Source organism: Pseudopipra pipra, chromosome 6 (genome assembly GCF_036250125.1).
Source record: "Pseudopipra pipra isolate bDixPip1 chromosome 6, bDixPip1.hap1, whole genome shotgun sequence".
Classification (NCBI taxonomy): Eukaryota; Metazoa; Chordata; class Aves; order Passeriformes; family Pipridae; genus Pseudopipra; species Pseudopipra pipra.
Genome location: NC_087554.1, coordinates 676,600 through 694,529, shown reverse-complemented (window position 1 = coordinate 694,529; position 17,930 = coordinate 676,600). Strand labels below are relative to the sequence as shown.

At 59.1% G+C, this 17,930-nt stretch overlaps 2 protein-coding genes across 2 annotated transcripts; both read left to right on the top strand.

Moving 5' to 3' along the window:
- The first annotated feature begins 304 nt into the window (after positions 1-304).
- Positions 305-11,765, top strand: LOC135416657 (inner centromere protein-like). The gene is made up of 19 exons (XM_064659940.1): positions 305-635; positions 826-939; positions 2,326-2,978; positions 3,881-3,932; positions 4,476-4,509; positions 4,754-4,853; positions 5,455-5,542; positions 6,058-6,193; positions 6,273-6,407; positions 6,875-6,886; positions 7,312-7,421; positions 7,691-7,802; positions 8,526-8,621; positions 8,938-9,062; positions 9,216-9,294; positions 10,089-10,196; positions 10,398-10,514; positions 11,161-11,314; positions 11,507-11,765. The coding sequence occupies exons 1-19, from the start codon at positions 505-507 to the stop codon at positions 11,698-11,700; spliced, it is 2,550 nt and encodes an 849-aa protein (XP_064516010.1). The 5' UTR covers positions 305-504; the 3' UTR covers positions 11,701-11,765.
- A 2,248-nt stretch (positions 11,766-14,013) lies between these two features.
- On the top strand, positions 14,014-17,216 carry LRRC55 (leucine rich repeat containing 55). The gene is made up of 3 exons (XM_064659911.1): positions 14,014-14,346; positions 14,877-15,679; positions 15,770-17,216. The coding sequence occupies exons 2-3, from the start codon at positions 15,067-15,069 to the stop codon at positions 16,003-16,005; spliced, it is 849 nt and encodes a 282-aa protein (XP_064515981.1). The 5' UTR covers positions 14,014-14,346; positions 14,877-15,066; the 3' UTR covers positions 16,006-17,216.
- The last annotated feature ends 714 nt before the right edge of the window (positions 17,217-17,930 follow it).

The following is a 17,930-nucleotide window of genomic DNA, read 5'->3' as shown; positions in this document are numbered from 1 at the left end:
CGCCCCGCCGTCCCTGCCAATCACCGCCCGCCGCGGCCGCCCTCCCCATTGGCTGCCGGGCTACTCCGGGAACGGCGCAGCACCGCTCTGCTCGCCCGTCTCTATTGCCGTGGAGGACTCGCCTTAGAAGGCGGGCCTTGAAGGGCGGGGATTTAACGGCTTGGGGAGTGACGGACAGGCGCAGCTACCAATAAGAGCAGGGGCGTTCGGAGGGGCGCGCTGCGATTGGTCTGCGGGGGGGGATAAATGGGCGGCGGGAAGGGGAGGCCGCAGTTCGGGGGTTCGGTAAGGGCGTGAGGGGGAGGCAGGTACCAGGCTGCTGCTACTGGGCTGGGGGTGAGAGGAGTTCCTCGAGAGTTAAGTTTTGCCTGTGCTCGGCACTTAACAGCGTGCCCTGGCCTGTCCTCACACCCACTCGAAGCCCAGTGTCTTCCTCCTTCCCTCAGGGGGGTGTCCCAGCTGTCCCTCCGCGTTGTTCGCTCTCTCTGTGTCGCAGGCAGGGCCATGGCGGAGGGGCCGCGGCAGCTGCTGGAGGTGTGCGGGCAGAGGCTGTCCCGTTTCCTTCACGATGCCCAGTACAAGCGCCTGGCCTGGCTGCGGGAGGTGGAGGAGCAGGGCGTGAGGATGCTGGAGAGGTAGGGGCTGCCCCCGAGGTGACCCCAGGGAGCGCCGGCTCTCGGGGCGCTCCTAGCCCGGGGAGTGAGCTCCCGCCTGGGTGTGGCTGGACACAGGTGTGGGTTTGGGCCTCACCCCTCCTGGTGAGCGACCCTTGTTCCGGGAAGTGGTGTTGGAAGCAACCTGTGCTCTGCCTCTTCTGCTCCACAGCAGCTTCAGGGCAGAGCCTGCGCTCATGCCCAAAACGCCATCGCAGAGGAGGCGTCCCAGGAAAAGGCAGTCCTCCTGCCTCAAGGAGGAGAACAAGGAGCCAAACAGGAGGAGGTAGGTGGGTCGGCTTCTCCTGGCTCTTCCCCACGGTGCTCGAGTGAAACAGAACAGCACCTGCATTGCTGGAGTTAGCGAATAAAAGGGGCACGCTGGGATCCATCACTGTTTGTATCCTGGTGAGAGTTTGGGATAAAGTTGCCTGCTTTCCTTCACTGGTTATAATTAAAGACTAATAACCACTCTGCTATCTTGTCTGTTTGGTTTTGGGTTTGTCTCATCGGGTTTGTCTTTTGGCTTGAGGTTGCTACTGGTGTTCACTCCCTAAACCTCTGTGTTGGTGCCTGGAGGACCTGGGAATGGGATGTACTCCCAGCACTGCGTCCAAGCTGGCAGTCAGGGGGGCTCCAAGGGTTTAGTGAGGGGCTGAAGTGGAAATTCCAAGTGGTTTGCTTAGAACCCACCACACCTAAGGCTTCTAAAGCTGCTCTGAAGGGGACAGAGGCTGCCTGTGAACAGGAGGGTGCAGGGCAGGGTGTAATTAATTGCGTGGGAAGGCAAGGCGGCTGTGGCATTAATTAACTTCCTCAGTGCTGCTGCTCCTGGGCAGCCCACTGTGCCTCTGCTCCCATCCCAGGGCTAGCAGCTGGGTGACCAAGGTGGCCTTCCCTCTGTGGGAGCACCCACTGCCAGCAGGACAGGCACTGCAGCCATGGTGAGGTGGGCCAAACCTGACCTGTTGGTGTGCCGTGGCACTAAAATTGTGCTAACGGTGCTGAAAAGCCCACGGGAGGAAGAGCTGGAGCTCAGAGGCTGTCAGAAAGCAGACACAGAGGGTGGGGAGAGCAGCAGGAATAGCAGGGGAGCGTGGGAAGCTGGCGTGTGTGAGGGAGGGCAGGAGAAGCAGCGCTGCGGATTGGGGTGGGGAGAGCTCTCAGTCCTGTGGGGAGTGCTCAGGCTGTAACGGGTGCTTCCCCCGGAGAAGGCAAGTCCTGTTTGTGCTTCCCCTCGTTTAAACTTAGTTTGGGAAGATCTGCTGATGTGGCAGGGCGGGTGGGTGGCTGCCAGCAGGGGGGTGAGGTGCAGTGTGTCCCTTTGCGGGCACTGTCCTCTGCCCTGTGCTGCTCCTGCAGGCACTTTACCCCTAAACCAAGAGCTGGGTTTAAATACAGCTTTCCCACTTCTGTTTCTCCAGCCTTCACCCTGGATACCCAGCCTGGGCTGTGTCTGTGTGACACAGCCCTTGTGTCCACGTGAGCCAGCCCAGGCTGTGTATCCATGTGCCTCTCCTCGAGGATAAGATGGGCTCTGAGGGAGAATGGTAGAGGGGAGAAGCCAGCAGCAGCTTCACTTCAAAACTTAACATCTGCTTTCCCCCCTAAAACTTAGTTGGGAGTGGGGGAGATTCCTTCATCACTTCCTTTAAAACGGTTTTCCTTTAAGGTTATCCCGAAGGAGAAGCGTCGTCAAGCCGGTGTCTTCCAGGCTGAGTTCCCAACGGCACCCGAGCCAAGAGCAGCCCCAGAGCCCTGGCTGTGGGGGAGAGGAGGTGTCTGTGCCCAGATGTGCTACAGGATCTCAGGCCGGTGTCATGCCCCAGCTCCTGGAACTGCCTGGGAAGCAGCTGGTTGAAGCCTTTATTCCCTTGGGAAAGCAGGATGGCCAGGACTGTGTCCAGGGTGCTGCTGGAGGTGATGCAGCCGCTCTGGCCGTTTTGGAGGAGCACCTGCCAGAGGGGGACGCAGCAGCCGAGCTGCAGGAGGTCTCTGGAGTCGCTGGGATAGCAGCTGAACAGCCAGGAAGGGATGGGGAGCAGGGGCCCAGGACAGCAAGCACCTCCACTCCCAAGACTGCTCGGAATGGAGACCCTGGATCTCCCCAAGGCCTCGACAAACTGCTCTTCCAGGACTCCGACAGCAAAAGAACAACGGAGAAACCCAGGCTGCGCCGCCGGAGCAGGAGCCACAGGGTTTCCTTGGCGGAAAAATACTCCTTGTCCAGCCGGAGGGAGAACATGATCCGGAGATCCATCAGCAGGGCCAAGGCCAGGAAGGCGGCGGCTCAAGAGTCCTCCTCGGCCTCCAGCAGAGTGAGCTGTGAGTCCCTGCTCATCCCTGGGGGATCTGGCTCCCTGGAGTCTCCTTGTCCTGGCCCTTGTGGGTTCCTGGGGTGCAGGTACTGGGGCTGGAGTTGGGGGGGCACAGGTTGGGAATGGGCAAAAAACCCACAACCATGGAAGTGAGAACATGGTTCAAGCCACGTGTGCCTTCAGATCAGGAGAGACTGCTGCGTTCCCTGGGGGGGGCTTTAATTTATGGCTTCTGCCAGCTCTCCGAAAAATCAATAGGGCTGAAAGTCTGCAGCCCTTAAATGAGCAGAGGAGCTGAAATGCTTTTTGGGAGAGGATAGAGACCCAAATTAGCAGCATCCCCAGAGGAACAGGGCTCAGGAACCCAGGCTGTTCCTGGAAGCACTGAACTCTTTGTATCCTCTGTTCCCACTGCTCCTGGCAGGGTTTGGCTGTTTGGACTTTCCAAAAGCGTTACTGCTGCAGGCAGATGAGCTGTGATGGAGCACGGAGGCCTCTGGAATTCAGCTTTGTCAGCCTTGAGTCGTGCTGTATCCAGGCATTTGTTACAACACTTGGAGCGAAGGGGTGTGATTTGGGGGTGGAATCAGCCTGAAATCAGCCCGAACCCCCCCAGATCCCTGCACTGGAGCGTGTGGGGAGGCAGGAGCTGCAGCCAATGGCCTGGGAATGCTGGCTGTGACACAGGCAGCCCAAGCAGGCTGCAGGCACTGGAGCTGCTGCCTCGGTGCTGTGCCTTCCCAGCCCACTCCAGTTTGTCAGTGGCACTCGAGGGAGGTGTGGTGCTGGTGTGGAAAGCTGAGCAATCCGTGTTCCTGGGAGGAAGCCTGCACTCCTCCACACACACCCCAGGGGCCACTGGGAGCCTGGGAATGAAATCCCCAACCCCACTTATGCTTTTCTCTGCAGGTCAGAGCTCCTTAGAGGTTTTCATGGAAGAAGACGTGACCAGCGGCGCGAGGTGAGGCTGCCACGTAAAGCAGGTGGGAAGGGATCCCAGAATTCCCTGCAAGGACACTCTTTGGGTGGCTTATGTCACAGTTTTTTGTGAGGGACTGCTCAGGTGCTGCTGTCATCTGGTGCTGGCTGATATTTTAGGTTGTGCTGTTCAGGCACAGTGAGGTTAAACCCCGCACTGGGGTGGGCAGTTTGCTGGCACTGTGTGTCCAGGGATTCCTGGAATTCCTGGCTGCCACCAGCCCCTGGATGCTGGGATGCTGGCAGTCAATCAGCTCTGCTCTAGCTAGAGAGAGGGCAGGTAAGGCTCAGCCCAAGGCTGATAGAGCTCCCTCTTTACCTGCTACCTAAGGCTGAAGCTAGTTATGCTCACTAGCACAGTGGGATGGTCCCTCAGAGGAATTTACAGCCCAGCCTCCGTGTGTCTGGGCTGGGATAGCCTCAGGATGTGCTTAGGTTTACCTGCAACTTCCCCTGGGGTCCCACACAAACACCTGTAACTCACCTTCAGGGAGCTGAAATAATGAAAATAGCTTTTCCTTTGCAGGCCTGAGCTGGAGCTGAACCCCCCAAGGGAAAAGGTGAGTTGGAAGGAACAACCTACAGACTGTCTGGATACCTTCTTGCTGAGTCAGCACCTTTCCCGAGGTTGTCACTGGAGGCAGGGGTGTGGCTGGTTATCCCAGAAACGAGCCAGCACAGCCCTTGCTGGGAGGGAAGCAGATCCTATTGGAGCAGTTGGCTTTTCCAGGGCAGGAGGTCCACAGTAGCCTCGTTCTTTGGAGCAGCTGTGCTAAGGGGAATGTTTTTCTCCTTTCCCTGCAGGCTCCCGAGGACGTCCTCATTCCAAGCAAAAGCCCCCGAGCCGCCAGCCCTCCAGCACAGCCCCTGTTCCACCCCGAGCAGCAGGCAGGGAATGCTGCAGGTAACTGGGAACCTGCGGGGTCAGCAGGTTCCTGGGAGATCTGGGGGTTGTGCTGAAACCTCTGATCAGTCAGGGAAGCTTCCCAAGGAAACTTTTGATCTCCTAAAGAGACGAGACATTAGTTAGGGGGGCAAGGACGTCTAAATGTGCCCTGGCCTTGAGACAAACTCTGTCCTGTCCAGCTTCAGCCTCTGATAAGTGATCAAAGACACTTGTGAAGGAGCTCCCAGAGCTGGAATCTTCTGCAAAGTGTCGTGGCCCTTCCCCCTGGGTTTGTGTTATGATGTGAGGATTTACAGGTCCCATTTGTTTTCTGCGCCTCTGAGCAAGGGGAGGGGAGATCTGGGCTTTTTTTTTTGTTCCCTGTAGGAGCTGCAGGATCTAACAAGAGTCCCTGGATGCCTTTGGGTGGGGTGGTGCCTGGGCAGAAGGGGTTGTGCAGGTGTGTCCCACAGGGTACCCGCACAACATGATGTTCCAGGTGGCCATCCAGGCTCCAGTTTCTCCATTCAGTTATGTGCCACGGGGATCTGGGCACAGAGAGCTGGAGATGAGAGCGAAATGCCTTGCACGTGGCACCAAGTCCAGGTTTTTTCCACAGGAAGCCATGTAAATCCCAGCAGTGAACCCCAGAAGAACCAGGAGCCACCCCACTGTGCCAAGTCCCAGGAGAGTCCCTCCCGTATCTGGTAGGAGACACTGCAAGGAGCAGGGATGAGCCAGGAGTTGGGAAGGACTCAGACCTGGCCTCTGAAGTCATTTGTGTTAAACAGCTTTAGGGGTTTCCCTGCCTTCTCTCCCACACTTCCAGCTTGGCTCTGAAATCCCCTTTGGCCAGATCCCGTGTCCTGGAAGTTCCTTGTGACTTTTGGAGCCTCGTTTGGCTCTGGGACCGGGTCTGGCATGGGGAGCAGCACCTGAGGTCCTGCACAGAGAAGCAGAGGTGACCCATATAGCACAGTGAGCTGGGAGGTGGCCCTGAGGGTTCCTGAGGGAGTGGTCCCTGAGCAGGTGACTGACCTGGTTATTTAGGACTGCGTTAGGGTCTGGAATATGTGACCTGTCTCCTGGAATACGTGACCTATCTCTTCACTGCATGTTGCTGGGGTTTCATGTGAGGCTTTAGGGGGAAGCGTGTAACAGCCAAGGAGTGCTTCCAGGGAGTGTGACAGTCACCTAATGTCCCTCTTGCTGATGCCACCAGGACTAGAGGCTACAAGCAAGCCCTGGGTGTCCTGTGGCACGGGCAGCAGCCGGGGGGCCAGGCCCTTTCTCCTTTGGATGGTAAACACAAGACCTCAGCTAGCCAGGCCCCGTCGTCACCCTCTCCGGCCAGCAAGGTGAGGAAGGTGAGCGGTGCCACAGCCCTGTGCCCTCTGTCCCGGGCAGGCTCTGAGCTCTCTCCCTCTCTCCCTGCAGGTTGTGAAGCCTCTGAAGAACTTCCTTCAGGCCGTGCAGCGGAACCAGCTGCTGCCAAGCTCAGGGCCCACGGGGCGAGGGGGTGGCATCAAGGACTTCATCAAGCGCAACACTCCCACCCGGCCCAACCTGAAGGTGAGTCCTCTCTCACCCACTGGGGGACGGGTGTGGGGCAGTGGCAGGAGGGACTGCCTGCTTAGAAAAGCATAAGCCTGCTCCTGGCTCAGGAAAAGTGCAGATCCTGGGAGAAACCTGGCCTCCTTGGGATTCTCCATCAGACTCCGTGAGGAAGGGAGGGGGTTTTTAGCCCCAGCTGCCAAACCTTCCTCACGTGCAGAGGAACCCCAGCTGCTCTGCCTGTGGTCAGCAGAAACATCCCATGCTATTCTGGGACTGCTGATCCTCAGGAAAGTCCGAAGCTTTTCTTTGCGGTGGGAACTGTCCGGTGTTTTTGGCCACTGCAGGGCTGACAGGCAGCATGGGGTCAGGCTCTGCCATGTACCTGGTGTGAGCTGCAGCTGAGGACGGGGTGCACGTGCTGTGTGAGGGGGTTTGGGCATTATTTCCAGACCTTTAATCGTGTTTATGTGCCTTCTCCACAGGGCGACTTCGTTGTAAGTGATGACACCTGGGGCTGGATGATCCTGCCAGCCCCGGGCACTGACCACACCCTCCCCTCTCACCTGGTGTCCATCACCCCTCTGGCCACACCGGGAATTGGCTACACCTGTGGTGAGGTGGCAGGATCTCCGGGGGCTGGGCACTGCTGGGAGCTTCTGACCTCTGAGCAAGGATGCACTGTGCTCCCTCTCCACCACCCTCCTGGGTCAGGGAATTCTCTGCAGCCAAAGGACTGAGGTTTTTCCCTCCTGTGCCTTGTGACCCCTCTGCTCTCACTGGATAATCCCTGTTACCAAACCTGTCTTGTCTTCCCTGCTCCATGTCCTGCCATGGAGGTGAATGGCTCTGACAGTGACTGTGTGTACCAGGGAGAAACAGCCCCCAGCACCTGGTACAGTGCAAACCCTTCTCCCTCCAGGAGAAGGAGCGGCAGAGGCTGGAGAACCTCCGGAAGAAACGGGAGGCTGAAGAACAGAGGAAGAAGAAGGTGGAGGAGGAGAAGAGACGGCGGCAGGCAGAAATGAAGCAGTGAGTCGGGTGCCTTTCTCCCTGGTCGGCACAGACCTGCCTCGTGCCTCCCCCTGGGAATGAGCATTCTGGGAGCTGTGCTGCCTGGGCACCTCCTGACTCCTGGAGGTGCAAGGCACCCGCTCGTGTCCCACCTTCCCACGGAGTGGAGCTGTGGGGCCAAGCTTTGCCAGAGCAGGTTCAGCGGGGCAGCTCTTCCCCCAGTTATCCTCACCCTGTGATGGAGCAGGCAGAGCTGACAGCCCCCCTCTTGCCCTTGTGCTGCCCAGGAAGCGGGAAGAGCGCCTGAGGAAGGTCCTGCAGGCTCGGGAGAGGGTGGAACAGATGGAAGAAGAGAAGAAGAAGCGGATGGAGCAGAAGCTTCTGCAGAGCGACGAGAAGGTGGGGAGGCTGAGCAGGGTCTGGGCCTCCTGGTGTGAGCAGGGCACTGGTGGGATCAGGGCAGCTGCTGGGGGTGACAGATCAGTGATGGGTAAAGTGCATCAGAGCTGCCAGAATTCTGTCTGACAGGGGAGGGCTTTTGTTCTCCAGCCCTCTGCAGATTCCTGTTGTGACAGGCTGCGTTCACGGTGCTCTGGATTTAGGGAATGTGGCAGCACCTGCTTGCCCTGGCACAGCCCTGCAGGTGACAGCCTCACCTGGTCCCCACACGCAGAGTGTGAGGGATGGTGAGGCCACAGGGGGTGCAGGGGGTGTCTGTGACTCAGCTGGGGGGTGCAATTGGGTCAGGTTTGGGATTCAGAGCCTGGCCTGGCCCTTTTCTGGGGGGCAGGCAGGTGAGGAGCTGGCAGAGCTGGTGGGCAGGGCTGAGGGAGCTGTGCCTGATGGCCCAGAGCCCGAGCAGCCTCTGGGAGGGTCCTGACTGCTCATTTTGGGGTGGACTGAATTGACCTTTGGAAAGGGTCAGCCTTGGAAAACAAGGGATCATCATGCTCCTTTCAGCCTTTCCCAAAAGCACACCCAGCCCTCGCTGGTCCCGCTGCTGGGCGCTGGGTCCTCGGACTCCTTACAGGACCTGGAATATCCCAGGCTCCAGACCTCCCTCCAAGGCTGTGAGGGGAGTCCAGGGGGTGGTGGATGCTTTCCCAGGTGTTCACCTCACAGGTGCGAGAAGAGAAGGTGGCAGAGGAGCGGAGCAAGAGGAAAACCCTGAAGAAACCTGGGGAGGCGGACGTGCGGAAGAAGAAAGCTCTGAGAGGGGTAAGAGCAGCTCAGCTCTTACCTTTTTCCTCCTGCACGTGGAAAAGGACAGGGATGGCAGGGACCCCTGTGCTGTTGTGGCTGGTGGGACAAGCACAGGTCACTGCCCTCTTGCTGCAGGGATTTTGGGGTCCGGGCTGCCGGATCTCTGTCTGGGCAGCTGAGGTTGGGTTGGGACACAAGGGAGACATGTCCCAGCTGGTGGACAGGCACGGGAGCAAAGGTGAGCTCTGACCTGCACAGGTTGTCTCAGAGCATTTGCTTCTTCCCACCTGAGCTGGAGGTGCTCACAGGGCTTTTCCTCTTTCTTCTTCAGGACGAAAACGAGCAGCAAGAAGCACCGCAGAAAAGGAGAGAGGACGAAGTGAAGGAGAAAGGGAAGAAAGTCTTGGAACTGAAGAATCTCCTAGAGCAGCAACAGGTGGAAAGAGCAAAGGAGAGGTGCGAGCAGGGCGTTGGCCATGGGCACAGGGAAGCAGTGAATGTAAATGTGGTGTTGGAACCGGACTGTGGGGCTGCCTGGAGATTGGGGTGCTGTAAGGATGTGGGGGGCAGATGGGCATGCTTCCTTCTCTAAATTCCCTTTTTCCCCAGGGATCCCAAGCAGCGAGGGAAGGAGAAGCCCCCCCAGGCACAGCTGGAGCCAGCAGTGTTGGCTGACAAGACCACCAAGGTGGGGTTGGAGTGCTCTGGGAGCAGCCTCTCTGCAGCACACAGGCTGGGTTTGGGATCAGATGTTTTCCAAGTGCTGTGTTGCTGGGATGTTATTTAGAGGATCAAATAACAATCAAAATAATGACTGCTCTTGCACAGAGTCTTAATTGCTGCTAAGTTGTTGGGGGTTCCCTGGCTGGCAGGTGAGCCCTCAGCTGTGTCACGAAATGGTGACAGCCGTGAAATGGCACTTGGATGAGCACCTCAAAGGGCAGTCACTGATCCTGAAATGAATATGGAAATTGGATATTTGTTTCTGTTTCCCTGCCACATTCCCTGGAGGATGTGACCCCCCCCAAACCAAACCACAGAACAGCTCTGTGTCACCTCATTTGCACCCACACAAAGAATGTTGGGGCTTAAAGTCGGGGCCGTTTGTCTCGAAATATCACAGTAATATTTTTATTCTGCTCTCTGCTCTTAAAGTAACTCCTTCACTAGTGGAAACTAAGTGCCCCAAGTGGTCCCTCCTCTGCAGGATAAATTTTCCCTCCTGTGTCTGCTCCTGCTGCTCTCCCTCACTTGGTCCCTGGCATTTGGACTCCCCTGTGCTGTACAAATTTAATATGAGGTCTGAATCCTCCCTGTGCTACCAGCAGCAGGGCCAGAGTGTGACCCTGGCAAAGCTCCTCCAGGCAGGAGAAAGTGGATCAAACTCCATGTACTGAACAGTATGGGAGGGGAAACCCTGGGAAAGGGGGCTTGGGTTGAAAAGGAACTTGAGCAGTGAATTTTTTTTCCCCTCTTTATTAGGGGAAAGAGAACCCCAAAGAGTTACCCCTGGGGCCTGGGCAAGAGAAGAGAGATGAGCAGCCAGGATCCATTTTCCCAGCTCTTAACACCTGGCTCCAAGTGATGAAAGTGAGTGTGAGCTCTGGGGGGAGCTGGGCTGGACCTGAGCAGGGACAGGAGTCTTGGCTTTGGGGTTATTTCTGCAGGAGAAGACGCAGAGGGGACTGAGGGGTTGGGTCTTGCCAGAGCTGCTGAGAACACGGCTCTGTTCCAGAGGCAGCCTGGCTGCTCTGCCCGGGCGAGGAATGACTTAATTCCCGTGTCTTACAGGAGGCAGATGGTCAGCAGCAGCTGGGAGAAGAGAAAAAGCCCAAACCACCACCAGCAGCAGCAGCAGCAGCTGCTGCGAGTGCTGCCCCTGGCACGTGGCTGAGCAAAGACGTGAAGGTGAGCCCTGGCCCTCGCCAGCCGTGGCTCATTAGCCCCCGCCGCCCGGAGCCACCGCGGAGCTCGGCACGGGGAACCCGAAGGGAAAAACAAGTGGTTTGTGGGGAGGGAGGGGGGGGAAAAAAGAGATGCGGCGGAAAGATGCTGGAAGCGACCACAGGATGGCAGCAGGTCCTGAGGCGACATCCCGCCGGGAGCGGCCCCGGGCAGCGCGGCTGTGCCAGCTGGAGCCGCGGAGCCTTCCGTCGGGAGAGGAAAAGGCTGCTCGGAGCTGGGCTCGAGCGCTGCCTCGGCCGGGAATCTCGCCTTGGAGCTGCGGGCTCCATCCTGGCTCGTGTCAGAGCTCCGGGGAGGGAAAGGCGAACAGCCATGGGACGCGGGGAGAGGTTTGGGTGTGGAGACATACTGAGTGCTGAGACACACACAGGGTGCTCTTCCGAGGTTTTTTCACAGAAATCAGGAGGGGGGGGAGGGGTTAAGAGCAGGGAGCCCACTGAGTTTTGTGTTGGTACAGGATTTGAGCACTTTGGGGCTCCGGGGGCCATCCCACTGGGCTCTGGTGTCCATCCTGCCTAGCCAGGCTGGCTGTCCTGCCCCAGGGAAGTGCCGCTTCCTTTGCTCATCACTGCTCTCTCCACAGTTCCAGAAATCCCTCTCCACATCCTGCCTCGGGCCCCCCGAGGGCATGCAGGGACCCGGATCCCCCACAGCTGAGAATGACTACGGGCTGGACCTGAACAGCGACGACTCCACGGACGACGAGAACGACCCTCGGAAGCCCATCCCTGCCTGGGCTCAAGGTAGGTGCTGGCTCTGGGGTGGGTTTTTTTCCTTTCCCAGCCTCACCTGGAGCCATCCCAAAGCGCAGTCCAGGAGTGTGTGTGTGGCTCCAGTGGGGAGGGGACAGCCCCAGTGCCCGAGGGAAAGAGCAACGCCCGGCCCGTGGGGTTAAGCAGGGCACATCCACGTGTCTGATATGTATTTCCCCCCAGGGACACAGTTACAGCAGGCCCTTCTGCACCAGTACTACAACCCCCCTGACGTGGATGCGCTGTTTGGGCCCATCCCCACCCCCAAGCTGGAGGACATCTTCTACAAGAGCAAGCCCCGCTACTTCAAGCGCACCAGCTCGGCCGTGTGGCACTCGCCGCCCGGCCCCAGCACCTCCTGCACCTGGCAGAGCTGAGCCAAGACAGGAGAGGGGGTTTTAGGGCATCCATGTGTGCTTTACTTATCCCATATTTACGGTTTTAACTTTTTTACTGTTGTTGTTGCAGAAATAAAAGTGTTTAATGAAATGCAGCGCTTTCTGTGTCTCCTTTCTCCTGCCTGGGTAGCTGATTCCAGACCAATGACTGTATGGACTCCCAATCCCTGGGGGTCCCTTCCAACTCAGAATCTTCTTTGATCCTGACTTAACTGTGGTTTCTGCAAGGCAAGATGCAGAGATATGTTATGCCCCATTTCCTATTCCCTCAGGATCTTCCCTCACACAAGAAAGCTTGGAAATTGCTGTAGGGAAGACTAGATTCTTTCAATCACCCTGAGGGGGACAGTGTTTTCACAACCCTATTTCTACATGTTTACTGTATTTATGTATATTTCTATGTATGTATATAGATAAATATCTCTTATAGACATAAATATGTATAGACATAGTAAATATATATGTCTATATATATATATGTATATCTCTATTTATTATATGCAAGTCCTCTTCCTTCATGAATTCCTGTGCCTCCTTGTTACTTGGAGCCAGAATCCTTTTCCTGCTGTTAGAAAAACTCTCCCTGGACAGTTTAAGCAGCCTCTTCACCCTCCTCTTCTAATAGAAGAAGGAAGCCTAGGCTTCCTTTTTTCTGTGTCCTTTTTTCCCAGGAGACTTCAGTGTATGGCCAGGTTTGGGAATGGGGGCTTGGGAAGGGTAAGAGGGTGTGATGGTTCCTGGGGGGCTCCTGCCTGGGACCAACAGCTTTGACCTCTCCTCAGCAGCAGATCTACGACCCTCCCTCTCCTTCCCTCCTCCTCTCCCAAGCCTGAACACACAGGGATTGACTGGAGTGGTGATGGACTGCAAGAGATAAGGCCCTGGTTGTAAGGCAGAATTATGGAGCCAGGATCCTTGGAGCCATCCCAGCTCCTGGGGCCTCTGCAAAAAAGGGCTGGAAGCACTTGGAGCGCTCACTCCGAGAGCCAGTGCACACCCAAGGGGGATTTTGTCCCAGGAATGCTGTTTGGCTGGGGCTGGGATACCGCAGGGGCTCTGTGGGTGAGGTGGGGAGAGCAGCCAAGGTCCTTCCCACCCCGGAGGTGAACATCCCTGGCTCCCTCAGGGATGCTGCGGTGCCCACGTGGCCGCGTCCACAGGGGGTTTGGTGAGGGGGGACTCGAGCCCTGCTGCAGCTGAGCCCCGGCCGGGACAATTTCCCTGCTAATTTGTTGCCAACAGAGCCTGGAACACCGGGGGAGTGGAAAAAACCTCGGTGCCAACAGCTGCTGGGAGGGAGCTGCTGCCAGCTCCGGCCCGAGCGCTAATGAGGTGTCTGTGCTGCAGCTGGTTCCGGGCACCGTGCGCAGCTCCCGCGGCTCCTGGAGCCCGCTGGGAACCCGAGCCTGGAGATCCTGCAGCTCCCAGGAGCTCACCAGGAGCCCGAGCCTGGAGCGGTGCCCGTTAATGCCACCCCGGGGAAGGCGGCTGTGCCGTCTGTCTGCCAGCACCGCGCCGGGGAGGATCCATCCCGTGGGATGCGGGGAGCAAAAGGCCCCCAAGCGCCGGGATCGGGGCTGCTGGTGCCAGCTGGGAAAAGGAGCAGCTCCACGAAATCAGCGGGAGATTAATTAAGCAGGGATCCCCCAGGCTTGGGCAGGCTGGGTGTGGAAGTGCCTCCTTCCCAGAAACGCCGGAGCCGCGGTGTTGCAGCGTTCCCAGAGCAAACCGTGGGCATCCCTGCGATCCCACAGGGCCGTTCTCCAGTGGGAGGGGGCAGGTGGCTGAACCCGCTGCACCCCCCCCAGAACAGAGAAGGGAAAGGGAATGTTTCAGCTCGCATGGAGCAAAACAATCCATGTCAACCTGAGGCATTTTCCGGGGCTGTGAGCACAGCAGGGAGACACGAGGGTGCCGGTGCTTCCCTTGGATCACAGCCCTCTCCTTGCATCCTGGTGCTCCCTTTGGATCCCAGAGCTCCCTTTGGATCCCAGCTGCCTCGTTTCTCCCCTCTGCCGACACGTCATCTGTTTCTGTTTTCAGCACCCGGGAACCCCTGATTCACCCCATCCCACGGGGATGCTTCCCAGGGCCGGGAGAGTGCGGGAGGGCTGGGGACGGGGTGGGGTGGGGCAGGATGCCACCCTTTTTCCCACTCCTCCCCCGCCGGGTGCCTGGGCCGTGCGGGTGTGGGTGCCCCAGCCTGGGCAGGGGCTCCCTGGGGTGGGGCCATCTCCGCCCGCCGCCGTCTCCCTGGCTCGGCGGCTCCGCATCCCGCTCTCCTGTTGCTCAGAGATGTGGAGGCAGTTGCTAAGAGACACCGACACGTCAGTATCTGGCCCTAAGGAAAAAAAGAGGAAAAAAAAAAAAAAAAGAGACAGAGAAAGAGAGAGACAAGGGAGGACGAGGAGGAGGAGGGGAGGAAGGAGGTGGGGAAAGACCTGCTCCCATCGCCAGGCTCGCAGCAGCCTCGGCCGCCGCTGCCGGAGCCCTGCTCACGACTTTGCGGCCTCTGAGGTGTGGGTGACCGCTGGGGACCCCCACATCACTCCCTGGAGCCCCCCACATCACCGTTCAGGACCCCCACATCATCGCAGGGAGCCAGGCCCTGCTCCCCCCTGGCCAGTGAGTACCCCGGGGGACCCCAGCCCTGCCGGAGGGGTTGGGAGGCTGTCGGGATGGGGATGGCTGGGGTGAGGCGGGGTGGTGGGAGAGGATGGAGCTGGGAGGGTGTGGGCGAGGGAGGATGGAGCAGACATGGTCAGGTGGCAGGGGGCCGAGATCAGGCCTGGGGGGACCCTGGGTGGGAGCTGGACATGGAGGTCTCCCCCCGGGAGGGAGGTGGGGAGGGTGTCCGCTGCACTAGGCTGAGCTGGCGTCGGCGTGGGGTTGACAGGGGGTTGGCAGGAGACTGTGGAGCAGCACCTCCACTCTGCCCACCACCAGCCAGGATGGGCTGGCCAAGGTCAGAGGGGCTGGAGGGCTCTGTTCTGGCTGAAATCCCCAAGGGGGTATTGGAGGAGCGAGGCGACCGTGGCACGAGGGGCGTGGGGAGGGCGCGGGTGCCCCACAGGCCACTCCAGCCGCACCAGCTGCGGCCTCCTCGGCAGGGGCGTGTGGCCGGCGCGGCTTCCTCCCGCTCCTCTTCCTCGCAGGCAGTCAGTGACGGCCGCGCCGGTGCCCCCGGCGGGGTCCGCGTGCCCGCCGGATGCCGCCGGGACGGCGGGAGCATCGCCGTGACCGCTGCCAGCCGGGCCCCGCGACCGGCCGCCGGCTGAGCCCCGGGCGTTGAGCGGGCGGGCGGGATGGCCCCCGGCGCCCCGTGAGGGTCGGGCCCGCGAGGCCATGCTGCTGGGCCCCTGGCTGGTGGCGGCGGCGGCGGCGGTGGCGGCGGCGGCCGGCGCGGGCTGCCCGGTGCTGTGCAGCTGCCGCGGGCAGGCGGTGGACTGCAGCGGGCAGCGACTCTTCTCCGTGCCCCCCGAGCTGCCGCTGGACACCGGGAACCTGAGCCTGGCGCACAACCGCATCTCCAGCATCCCGCCGGGCTACCTGGGCTGCTACGGGCAGCTGCGCGCCCTCGACCTGCGCAACAACTCGCTGGCGGCGCTGCCGGCGGGGCTGTTCCGCGGCGCCCGGCGCCTGGCGCACCTGGACCTCAGCTACAACAACTTCAGCCTGGTGCCCGCCGACATGTTCCGCGAGGCCAGCGGGCTCCTGCGCCTCGACCTCAGCCACAACCCGGGGCTGCGCCGCGTCCACCCCCAGGCCTTCCGCGGGCTGGCCCAGCTGCGCGAGCTGGACCTGAGCTACGGCGGGCTGGCGGCCATCAGCCTCGACGCCCTCGAGGGGCTGCCCGGGCTGGTGGGGCTGCGCCTGGGGGGCAACCCCTGGCTCTGCGGCTGCGCCATGGAGCCCCTCCTCAAGTGGCTGCGGGGCCGCATCCAGCGCTGCGCCTCGGGTAGGTGCTGCCGGGCCCTCCGACCCCCACCCCCGTCCCAGGGGCCGGCGGCCGGTCTAAAGCCATGCTCCCCCCCCCCCCATCCCACAGATTCGCAGCAGGCCGAGTGCTGGGCCCCCCCTGAGGTGGCGGGGGCCCCCCTGCTCTCGCTGACGGAGGAGAGTTTCCAGGCCTGCCACCTCACGCTGACGCTGGACGACTATCTCTTCATCGCCTTCGTCGGCTTCGTCGTCTCCATCGCCTCGGTGGCCACCAACTTCCTGCTGGGCATCACGGCCAACTGCTGCCACCGCTGGAGCAAGGCCAGCGAGGACGAGGATGTCTAGGTACCGCCGCCGCCACCGCCGCCAATGGACCCCCCGCCCCGGCCACCCCCCGGCCCGGCCGCCCCCGTGGGGACACCGGACTGTGCCTTGTCCTCGTCCCCTCCCGCCGCCCCCCGCGCCAGGGTGGCCCTCGAGACGCCGGGGACACCAGGGGACAGACCCGCTTCCTTTTGCCCCAAAATGGGGAGTTTTTGCCCCTGCCCCCCCATCACCGTGAGCTTGGACCCCCTCCCGTTCCCACTGCCCGGGACTGACGGAGGCAGCGGCTTGGGGGTCCCGAGGAAGCGACCCCCCACCTCTGCCTGGGAGAGACAGAGACCCCAAAAGCTGTGTGTGCCTGGGGAGACTGAGGAAGTCCCTGCTTGCAGCCCCACAGCAGCGCTGCTGGAGGCCCCCCCAAATCCTGCCCACGCTCTCCAGCCTCCCCAGAAATCCAGGGGGGCAGGAGGTGGTGCTGGCACCCACGGCTCCAGGGAACACCTGCGCCTTGCCGGTGACACCAGGAGGCGCCGGGGCAGCACCGGGACCACCGAGCCTGGCGGTGGGAAGGGCTGGGACATCTCCCAGGTCCGGGATCTCCCGGGGACGGCCTCTCCCTCCTCTTCAGGGCCAAACCGGGCACCCATTGCCCGCCCCGGGGGGAGGGTCGGGAGGCGAAAGGAGCGTCAAAAAAGGGGAAAAAAAAAAAAAGAAAAAGAAAAAAGCAGAAAGCCAACGACCCTCTGTCCGGCTGGGGCAGCCACGTCCCCAGTCCCCAGTGCCTGTGTCCCCTGTCCCCTGTGTATGTTGAGCACGCTGGAGGGGGTCGATTTAACCCCAACCCACCCCCAAAGGGCTGCGGCTGCACCCCCAACCCCAGCGCTGCCCCCGGGGAAGGGGCACGTGGCCTCTGCCTTCCACATTTTCTCTGGTTTTTTTTATTATTTTCCTCTTGGTGAGTCCTCCCCGCCCCGTTCTGCACCCCCTGCACGGGCACCTCCTCCCGCAGCCACCTGGGGGCACCCAGAGCACGGGGCATCCCCTGCATCCCACCCGCTCCTTCCTCTGCCTCACCCTCAGCTTTTTTCTTTCTTTTTTTTTTTTTTAGTTTATTTTTATTGTGTTTCTCTTTTGTTTCTCTTTGCCTTTTTACTTTATTTGGTTTCTGTCACTTTCCGTTCCTTTCCGTTCCTTTCCCTTCTGTCCCTTCCCTTCTTTCCATCTTACTGACTCTCCTCTTCTTTCTCTTTTCTTTTCTTTCTTTTCTTTTCTTTCTTTTCTTTCTTTCTTTCTTTTTTTCTTTTCTTTCTTTTCTTTTTTCTCTTTTCTTTTCTTTTCTTTTCTTTTCTTTTCTTTTCTTTTCTTTTCTTTTCTTTTCTTTTCTTTTCTTTTCTTTTCTTTTCTTTTCTTTTCTTTTCTTTTCTTTTCTTTTCTTTTCTTTTCTTTTCTTTTCTTTTCTTTTCTTTTCTTTTCTCTTTTCTTTTCTTTTCTTTTCTTTTCTCTTCTCTTCTCTTCTCTTCTCTTCTCTTCTCTTCTCTTCTCTTCTCTTCTCTTCTCTTCTCTTCTCTTCTCTTCTCTTCTCTTCTCTTCTCTTCTCTTCTCTTCTCTTCTCTTCTCTTCTCTTCTCTTCTCTTCTCTTCTCTTCTCTTCTCTTCTCTTCTCTTCTCTTCTCTTTTCTTTTCTTTTTTTTCTTTTCTTTTTTCTTTTCTTTCCCTTTCCCTTTTCTTTTCCTTTTCTTTCTTTTTCTTTCCTTTCCTTTTTTTTCTCCTCTCTTCTCCCCCCTCCTGCTCTTTGTACGTTTTGTAACCGCGGGTTTTGTACCACGGGGCACTTTTTCAGCGCCGAACCTCGACAATAAAGAGCATCAGCGCAGCCGGGGCCGGGACACGCGTGTGTGTGACAGGGACACGCGTGTGTGTGACAGAGACACGCGTGCACGGAGCCAC